Raw genomic sequence first — 10,686 nt, forward strand, 5'->3', positions numbered from 1 at the left:
CCGTCCAAATTTTCCATCTGTGAATTTCAACTCTTTTATTTCGAGGTGTAACTGGGCCTTTATAGTATATAGAAATTGCCTGTGCTTTTTTAGGCGTGAAATAATTCCATTGAGTGAAATATGTGGACTTTAAAGTGGTGTTTTGTCCCGTTTAACGTAAGTTTTATTTTTTCAATTTTATTTGTTTACGTTTTTGTTTGACGGTCAAACTCGTTGTAGAATGCCTTAAAAGAAAGCTCAGACTCTGTACAATGTGTTAAAATACTCGCCAAGTGAAAATAGCTGGACTTTACAAGAGTTTTTAATGAGTTTAGAGTTTAATGGTTTTGTTTTACATTAATGCTCTTTCACTCGTTCACTTCTGGTTCTAGGTCAGTGTTGGATGCCTGAGAAGAGAGTTTATATTGTCTAATATTTTTCGAAAGAAATATAAAGTGGAAATGGCTGGACGTTTTGGCAGCGTTATAAGTGGAAATGTTTATATACTCTTTATATACTTAATTTAGACAGTTTTTTTAAAACTAGTTAAGCAGGAGATGTTTTGATGGTTTGGATATTAATTAAAGTATCTAATAAGTCATAAAAAAGTAAGCATTCGGCCTTGGCTTCGTTTTTTCTTTAAGTCATTTTTAAAATTATATACGTAATTCAGCCGATTCGCCACTATTCCCGCGCTCTTGATGACGTCACAGCCAAGGTGGTGACTCATGGCCCAGGCTGGCGTCCCTCCCCTCCCTACCGCCCAGTTCGTCGATATTTTGCCTAATATCTAGTGATTTCTACGTGTTTTCATGTGTTTCTTGGCTCAGGTGTGTAGATATTAGTAGCAGAAGGAAGAAGAAGAGAAATAAATGAGGATGAGGAGGAAGGAAGGATAAAGGGAGGAATAAGTGTAGGAGCAGGCAAGCTACAATAGGTACTCTCCCTCCACTTCCTCAATATTTTGCCTAATATCTCGTGTTTTCTAAGTGTTTTGATGTGTTTCTAGGCTCAGGCGTGTAGATGGAAGCAGTAGAAGAAAGAAAAAAAGGAAGAGGACGAAGAAGAAAGGAAAAATGGAAGTGGAAGAGGAGGAGGAGCCAAGCCACAATATTTAGGTAAGTCCCCTTTTTAATGTTACCGTTCTTTATAACGCATTTTTGTGTTTTGGGTTATACCTGAAGTATTTTGAGTATGTTTGGTAGTGTTGCAGGGTGTTTTCAGTGTGTGTTGGATGTTTTTAGGTATATTTTACATATCTTGAGTGTGGTGTAGAGGGGTATTTGAATGTATGGGTGTGTTCTGAGTGCGGTTAGGAGAATTTCGAGGTGTTGTATGGTGTTTTAGATTAGTTTTAAGGGTTTGAAGTGGTCTGTGCGATTGTGTGGAGTGTGTGGGGATGATTTTGGTGTAGTTAGATGTTTCTAGTTGAGTTATGGGTTTATTTGTTAATATTTTGAAGTGTTGCATAGTGTTTTGAGTGTGTTTTGGGTTAATGTCCTCACTTACTTTTGCTAGTCTTGTATAATTTCATGGTATGATGGACGCAGCTGAGGTGGGCCTCCGCTGTGGCCAGGCAGTTCAGCCTTGCCGTCAACCCTCCAGGTGATGAGTGAGTTGCCGGTTGAGCTGGAGTGTCCTGGTATTGGGGGCTCGTCTGGTATTGTAGACAACCATCTGTGTAACCTTTTCGTGAAGAGGTCCGGTGTGACCCCTGGCAGGTTCGTGATGGTGTCCGGCACAGCGTTGAAGAGGTGAGCACCATTGTGTGAGAAGCAGTTGTCCATGCAAGTCTTTATTTTATGAGCCGTTGCTTCACATAGCACAACCGCCCTCTTCTTGGATGTGGTCAAGTTGTATAGGCAGGATATCAACATGTTAGAAGCAGTTCAGAGAAGAGCAACTAGGATGATACCAGCATTAAAGTGGCTGGAGTATAGAGATAGATTAAAGGAATTAAACATGTTTTCATTTGAGAGGAGATGTATAAGAGGGGATATGATAGAGTTATTTAAAATGTTCTCAGATACAAACTACATAGATGTGAGATCTTTCTTTACCTTAGAGGAGGGAAATAGGACTAGAAATCATGGCAGGAAGATTAGAAAGCAAGGCTGCAGGTTAGATATAAGAAAATATTTCTTTAGTCGTAGACTTCTGGAATGCGTTGCCAGAGACGGTTGTAAATAGCACTAGTTTGACAATGTTTAAAAACAGATTAGATAAGCACTTAAATTTATTAGATTTATAATTATGTATAGCGCTGCATGATAGTTTTTATAAGAAATTTACTATAGTTAAACAAGACATGATCCCCATGTATGGGGACCACAAATTGTAGAGGATTTCGCTGCAGGACTTAGCCCTGTTAATGGGCCAAATATTTAAAATTAGTATATAATGTATTGTGTACTTGTAAGTGTATCTTTAAGTACTGATGACGAGGTCACTGTGCGACTGATACAGGATAACCTAGATGGGCCCTGGTGGCCCTTTGTTTTAATATTATTTATGTTATGTTATGCCCACATTTGGTACAAGGCCCTCCAGGATCTTGGGATTTTGAGCATTTTAAAGTGGTTTGGGTGTGTTTTGTGGTGTATATTCTGATTGTGATTTGTAAAGCGCAGGGCAGGCATGTTTTTTGGGGGTGATTGAAATATTAGTGTTAGTGAAACAGGAGTCTTTTAGAAATACAACTTAGGCGACCACTGTTTTTCAAAGTCCACAGTTAGGAGGAAGTTTGTTCTTAAGAGTGTTTCTGCTTTTGATTTGATAGATATCATGTTAATCTGTCAATAGATCATCAAACATCCCTTCAAAACTGGAGGGGTTTGGGTGTGTTTTGGGGTTTTTGGGGTGTTTGGGGTGAAAGAGTGTGTTTTTGTGGGGTTTGGGTGTGTTTTTGGGTGTTTGAGTGTTTTGGGGATTTGGGGATATTTGGGTGTGTGATTAGGGATGTTTTTTGGGGTGTTTTGAGTGTGCTTTGGTTGTGTTTAGGATGTGTTTGGGTGATGTTTGGATGTGTGTCTCATCTGCATGTTCAAACACTAGCAGGTGGTGTGACTTCATTTTATTTTTTCTTACTTTTCAACAATGGTTGTGGTGGTAGTGGTGGTTGTGTGATGGTGATGGTGATAGTGGTGGTGGGTGATGGTGGTGGTGTGGTGGTGATGGTGGTGGTGGTGGTGGTGGTGGTGGTGGTGGTGGTGGTGGTGGTGGTGGTGGTGGTGGTGGTGGTGGTGGTGGTGGTGTGGTGGTGGTGGTGGTGGTTGTGGTGATGGTGTGTGGTGGTGGTGGTGGTGGTGGTGGTGGTGGTGGTGGTGGTGGTGGTGGTGGTGGTGGTGGTGGTGGTGGTGGTGGTGGTGGTGGTGGTGGTGGGTGGTGGTGGTGGTGGTGGTGGTGGTGTGTGGTGGTGGTGTGGTGGTGGTGGTGGTGGTGGTGGTGGTGGTGGTGGTGGTGGTGGTGGTGGTGGTGGTGGTGATGGTGGTGGTGGTGGTGGTGGTGGTGGTGGTGGTGGTGGTGGTGGTGGTGGTGGTGGTGGTGGTGGTGGTGGTGGTGGTGGTGGTGGTGATGGTGGTGGTGGTGGTGGTGGTGGTGGTGGTGGTGGTGGTGGTGGTGGTGGTGGTGGTGGTGGTGGTGGTGGTGGTGGTGGTGGTGGTGGTGGTGGTGGTGGTGGTGGTGGTGGTGGTGGTGGTGGTGGTGAGGTGGGGTGGTGGTGGAAATGGGTGATGGTGGAGTTGGATCAGTGAAAATGGGTGAATGGAAAAGAGTAGTGGTAGTGAAATGGATCAGCAGAAATGGGTGAAAGTGGAAATGGGTGATGGTGAAAATGGGTGGTGTTGGAAACCAGTGATGGTGGAAATAGACAAAATTAATTTTTTTTAATTTGAAAGTCAACTTTTTTAATTTGAAGTTCAGGTTTTTTCATTTGAAAGTTAAAAGGTGTACACTTATCCAATTTTTCTTTGAACTCTGCACACTCATTGGTGACACCACTTCTTCACCCAAACTGTTCCACGTCTCAACACATCTTTGCGGGAAACTCTATTTTTTAACATCTCTCAGACATCTTCCCTTCCTCAGCTTTTTACTATGCGATCTTGTTGTTTGAATGTCATATTCTTCTCTCAGTCTAACCTAACCTTGTCATTTTATTGATTGATTTATTTATTTTTCCCTAACCTAATCTAATCTAACCTAACCAAACATTTGCAGGTCCGCAGAAAACAACACGCCGATTTATTTGAAGTCAAGGACGGAGATTAAAACGGCCTTGAAAAACACCACACCTGTTTTGTCCACCGCCATCACCACCTTTTCCCAGATCAAGGAAGTGTATTACAGACTCACACATAAGGAAGAGGTGTGAGTGAGTGTGTTTGGATACATTTGGGTGTGTTTTGTGTCTGTTTGGGTGTGTTTTGAGGTGTTTTGAGTGTGTTTGGTGTGTATTAGGGTTCTTGGGAGCATTTGGGGTGTGTTTTGGATGTGTTTTGAGTGTGTTTAGATGTGTTTTGGTATGTTTGGATATATTCAGGTGTGTTTGAGTGTGTTTCATGTGTTTTGGTATGTTTGGGTATATTGAGGTGTGTTTGGGTGTGTTTTGAGTGTTTGGGTGTGTTTTGGTATGTTTGGGTAGATTGAGGTGTATTTGGGTGTGTTTGAGTCTGTTTGGGTGTGTTTTGAGTGTGTTTGTGTATATTCAGATGTGTTTGGATGTGTTTTGAGTGTGTTTGGGTGTGTATGAGTGTGTTTGGGTGTGGTTTGAGCGTGTTTCATGTGTTTTGGTATGTTTGGGTATATTGAGGTGTGTTTGGGTGTGTATGAGTGAGTTTGGTTGCGTTTTGAGTGTGTTTAGATGTGTTTTGATATGTTTAGCTATATTGAGGTATGTTTGGGTGTGTATAAGTGAGTTTGGGTGTGTTTTGAGTGTGTTTAGATGTGTTTTGGTATGTTTGGGTATATTGAGGTGTGTTTGAATGTGTTTGGGTGTGCACTACCATCTATACAAGACTTATATTATAAAGACAGTATATAAATATCACTGATATGTTACATGAAACAAACAGCTCTCAAACATTTTACTTGAGTGGGAAAGGAGTGCTAGAACAAGCAAGGAGAGAATGTATGGACAGAGGGAGGTGGAGGCTCTTCTGCCGTAGCCACCCGTTATGGGACACTCCTGCAGAGAGTGAGGCATAAGAGAATAGAATAGATAAATAGATTCAAACAAATTGAACTACTATACTTACTGATAATGGTATCCTGCAACTTCAAGATGGCAAAAACTGTGTTTCTCTCCTTTGCCACAGCAGTTGTATTGCACAGCCAAGGAGTTTGTCACAGCATACCTAAGAATGCACTTCATTGTGTCTTGCAGGTTAGCACCCTATCACACAAAATGTGCAATCTGAAATGGAAAAGAAAAATCTTATACCTAATCTAACACACACAATCATTCACAAATAATCACCACTCCAATGCTTACCATAAACTAATTTGAAGTAATATCCCACTCAATTGAAAACTCAAGAAAACTGCTTGTTCAGCTTTATATTCACCCTTGCATTGGATTTGGTAAGTTGAGGTTGTTATTTAAGCCTCATTATCACTGCAATAAAGTACTAAGCATTAACCTGAACCACGTGACTCCTATACTGATCTCCGTTAATAATGAAATACTAGCTTTGATAAGCACACCACACTAACTCCCTCCTTCTCCTCTTTACAGGTGAGTACCTGTATCACAGGTCACACCGTGGGACTGACACCGCTGGAGCAACCCTTCGGAATAAAGTCTAGTACAAATTACGGTTTGCTAGGCATTAGGTGTTAGGCATAAAGGCGATAGGCAGCATGGCTAACCATTCTCTTCCAGGTACATGTTAATTATCTAGTCTTCTCCAGTAATGCCCTGGTTAGCGCACCGTGGCGGCAATCCTAGAGCCTCAGTTTTATTTATTTTTTGGGTGTGTGGTTTGATATGGTATTTTTTGTTGTTCCAGGGTTGCGTGGTAGGTGCGTTCATTGCTCTGGGCTGTGTTGGTGCATGTTCTGAAGAGATGACTGCAGAAACGCTGGCTGCTGATGACTACAGCCGCACAGAGGTAGTGTATTGTACAAGCTGGATGGAAGTATGCAAACCTCGCAATGAAGATGGAAAAGTTGAGGAAATGGTTCTTCTATCTTGACTTTTGCCTAAAATAAGCATCTTGTGTGTGTGTGTGTGTGTGTGTGTGTGTGTGTGTGTGTGTGTGTGTGTGTGTGTGTATTTACCTAGTTCTAGTTTTACAGAGCCTGGGATTTATGCTTGTGTGGCCCCGTCTCCATATCTACACTTATCCAATCTTACTTTAAAAGTATGCACACTCGTTGCACACACTACTTCATTTAAACTGTTCCACGTCTCAATACATCTTTGCGGGAAACTATATATTTTTACATCTCTCAGACGTGTGTGTGTGTGTGTGTAGGTAAGATTATTATTATTTTTTACAGGTCTAATTAATACTTATTTCTTACAGGTCAAACTAATATCTCTCCTTTTCTCTGGCAGGACAAACTAATCTTTCTCAGTTTTTTAAACATATAGTGTTATTCATGCGTTTTGCCTGTTTTTCATTGTTTTGGTGCGTGAAAAAATCTGAAAACACTTTTTTCCCTCTTTCTTTGGTTTCTTTATATTGCCTTGTTTTCATCAATTTTATCGTTCTAAGGTATAAAAATGTGAAATGACGAATATAAAAAATTTTCAATCGATATAGTCTTTTTCCATAAAACACCTTGAAAACACATAAATAAGACGTTTCAACAAATATAGTGTTTTGCCTGCATTTCTGAGTTTTGGTGCATAAAATGCTGGAAAACACCTAAATAACCCATTGTTGACATATATCAGTTCGTTAAGCAAATAGTGTTATTCATGCGTTTTGCCTGCTTTTCTATGTTTTGGTGCAAAAAAAACTGAAAACTACTAAAATAATAGTTTTTGTTCCTCTTTCTTTTGTTTCTCTATATTGCCTTGTTTTCATCAAGTTCATCGTTCTGAGGCATAAAATGTAAAATGGCTTGAATGTACAATTTTTTTTTTTTTTTTTTTTTTTTTTTTACCTTAAAACACATAAATAAGACATTATAAGAAATATAGTGTTTTCCTGCATTTCTGAGTTTTGGTGCATGAAATGCTTGAAAACACCAAAATAACCCGTTTTTTGACATATATCAGTTCCTTAAACAAATATTGTTTAATCATGCGTTTTGCCTGCATTTCTGTGTTTTGGTGAAGAAAAAGCTGAAAACTACTAAACTAACAAGTTTTCCTTACTTTTTCTTTGGTTGTCTCTATATTGGCTTTTCATGAATTTTATCATTTAGAAGTATAACAATGTAAAATGACTTTAATATTCAAAACTCTCAATCGATAGTTTTTTTTTTTTTTATTTTATTTTTTTTTTATTTATTTGTTTTTTTTTCCATAAAACTCCTTAAAAACACATAAATAAGACATATAGTGTTTTGCCTGCATTTCTGAGTTTTGGTGCATAAAATGCTGGATAACATCAAAATAACCCATTGTTGACATACTTCAGTTCCTAAACAAATAGTGTTTTATCATGTGTTTTGCCTGCATTTCTGCGTTTTAGTGCAAAAAATGCTGAAACTAATAAAATAACACGTTTTTGTTACTTTTACTTTCGTTCTCTATATTGGCTTGTTTTCATCAATTCTATCGTTTTGAAGCAAAAATGTAAAATGACTTGAATAAAACTCCTTGAAAACACATAAGAAGTTTCAATATATATAGTGTTTTGCCTGCATTTTTGAGATTTAGTGCATAAAATGCAGGAATACACCATAATAACCCATTTATGACATATTTCACTTCCTTAAACAAATAGTTTGTAATCAAGCGTTTTGCCTGCATTTTGTGTTTTCCTGCAAAAACAAGCCAATATAGAGAAATGCAAGTAGAAGTAACCAAGACGAGTTATTTTAATAGGCTTCAGCTTTTTTGCACCAAAACACAAAATGCAGACAAAATGCATGATTACACATTATTGGTTTAAGGAACTGAAATATGTCAAAATGGGTTATTAAGTGTTTTCCTGCATTTATGCACCAAAACTCAGAAATGCACGCAAAAGACTATATTTCTTCAAACGTCTTATTGATGTGCTTTTAATGTTTTATGAAATAAAAAAACTTGATTGAAAATTTTGTATATTAATTACATTTTACATTGTTATGTTTCAAAATGATAAAATTGATGAAAACAAGCCAATATTGAGAAATGAAAGTAAAAGTAAGAAAAACGTGTTATTTTAGTAGTTTCAGCTTTTTTTTTTTTTACCAAAACACAGAAATGCAGGAAAAACAAATGATTACACAATATTTGTTTAAGGAACTGAAATATGTAAAAATGGGTTATATTGGTGTTTCAGCATTTTATACACCAAAAACTCAGAAATGCAGGCAAAACACCATATTTGTTAAAACATCTTATTTATGTGTTTTTAAGGTGTTTTATGATTTTTTTTTTTCATAAAACATCTTAAAAACAAATAAATAAGACTTTTTTTTAACAAATATAGTGTTTTGCCAGCATTTCTTGGTTTTGGTGCATAAAATGCTGGACAACACAAAATAACCCATTGTTGACATAATCCATACTAAACAAATAGTATTTTATCACGCGTTTTGCTTGCATTTTTGTGTTTTAGTGCAAAAAATGCTGAAACTACTAAAATAACACGTTATTGTTACTTTTACTTTGGTTTCTCTATATTGGCTTGTTTCATCAATTCTATTGTTCTGAAGCATAAAAATATAAAATGACTTGAATATAAAAAATTTTCAATGGAGATAGTCTTTTTTCATAAAACACCTTGAAAACACATAAATAAGAAGTTTAAAAAAATATAGTGTTTTGCCTGCATTTCTGAGTTTTAGTGCATAAAATGCTGGAAAACACCATAATAACCCATTTTTGACATCTTTCAGTTCCTTTAACAAATAGTGTGTATTCATGCGTTTTGCCTGCATTTTTGTGTTTTCCTGCAAAAAATAAGCCAAGAAATGCAAGTAGAAGTAACCAAACCAAAACACAAATGCAGAGAAAACACATGATTACACATTAATTGTCTAAGGAACTTAAATATCTGAAAAATTGGTTATTAAGGTGTTTTTCCTGCATTTTATGCACCAAAACTCAGAAATTCACGCAAAAGACTATATATCTTCAAACGTCTTATTTATGTGCTTTTAAAATATTTTATGAAAAAAAAAGAAACTCGATTGAAAATTTTGTATATTAATTTCATTTTACATTGTTATGTTTTACATTGTTAGTGTTTTGCCTGCTTTTCTGAATTTTGGTGCATAAAATGCTGGAAAACACCAAAATAACCTATTGTTGACATAATTCAGTTCCTTAAACAAATAGTATTTTATCATGCGTTTTGCCTGCATTTCTGTGTTTTAGTGCAAAAAATGCTGAAACTACTAAAATAACACGTTATTGTTACTTGTACTTTGGTTTCTCTATATTGGCTTGTTTTCATCAATTCTATTGTTTTGAAGCATAAAAATGTAAAATGACTTGAATATAAAACATTTTCAATGGAGATAGTCTTTTTTCATAAAACACCTTGAAAACACATAAATAAGAAGTTTAAAAAAATATAGTGTTTTGCCTGCATTTCTGAGTTTTAGTGCATAAAATGCTGGAAAACACCATAATAACCCATTTTTGACATATTTCACTTCCTTTAACAAATAGTGTGTAATCATGCCTTTTGCCTGCATTTTTGTGTTTTCCTGCGAAAAGAAGCCAATATAGAGAAATGCAATTAGAAGTAACCAAGACTAGTTATTTTAATATCTTTCAGCTTTTTTTGCACCAAAACACAAAAATGCAGACAAAACGCATGATTACACATTATTTGTTTAAGGAACTGAAATATGTGAAAAATGGGTTATTAATGTTTTTCAGCATTTTATGCACCAAAACTCAGAAATACATAAAAGAATATATTTTTCAAACGTCTTATTTATGTGCTTTTAAAATGTTTTATGAAAAAAAAAAATTGATTGAAAATGTTGTATATTAATTTCATTTTACATTGTTATGTTTCAAAACAATAAAATTGATGAAAAAAGCCAATATAGAGAAACAAAAGTAAAAGTTAGAAAAACATGTTATTTTATTAGTTTTCAGCTTTTTTTTGCACCAAAACACAGAAATGCAGGAAAAGCAAATGATTACACAATATTTGTTTAAGGAAGTGAAATATGTCAAAAATGGGTTATATTGGTGTATTCCAGCATTTTATACACCAAAAGTCAAAATTGCAGGCAAAACACTATATTTATTAAAACATATTATTTATATGTGTTTTTAAGGTGTTTTATGAAAAAGAAAAATTTTTCCATAAAACACCTTAAAAACACATAAATAAGACTTTTTAACAAATATAGTGTTTTGCCAGCATTTCTGAGTTTTGGTGCACAAAATATTGGAAAACACCTAAATAACCCATATTTGACATATATCAGTTCTTTAAGCAAATAGTGTTATTCATGCGTTTTGCCTGCTTTTCTGTGTTTTGGTACAAAAGAAAGCTGAAAACTACTAAAATAACACTTTATCTTCCTCTTTCTTTGGTGTCTCTATATTGCCTTGTTTTCATCAATTTTATTGTTCTG

At 36.2% G+C, this 10,686-nt stretch overlaps 1 protein-coding gene across 1 annotated transcript; it reads left to right on the forward strand.

Moving 5' to 3' along the window:
• Nucleotides 1-1,042: 1,042 nt before the first annotated feature.
• On the forward strand, nt 1,043-6,173 carry LOC123500297. The gene is made up of 4 exons (XM_045248982.1): nt 1,043-1,097; nt 1,498-1,733; nt 4,198-4,345; nt 5,988-6,173. Exons 2-4 carry the CDS (start codon nt 1,588-1,590, stop codon nt 6,171-6,173), a joined length of 480 nt encoding a protein of 159 aa, XP_045104917.1. The 5' UTR covers nt 1,043-1,097; nt 1,498-1,587.
• Nucleotides 6,174-10,686: the final 4,513 nt, after the last annotated feature.

This window comes from Portunus trituberculatus, unplaced genomic scaffold (assembly GCF_017591435.1).
Source record: "Portunus trituberculatus isolate SZX2019 unplaced genomic scaffold, ASM1759143v1 PGA_scaffold_202__28_contigs__length_962959, whole genome shotgun sequence".
In the NCBI taxonomy this organism is placed as follows: domain Eukaryota; kingdom Metazoa; phylum Arthropoda; class Malacostraca; order Decapoda; family Portunidae; genus Portunus; species Portunus trituberculatus.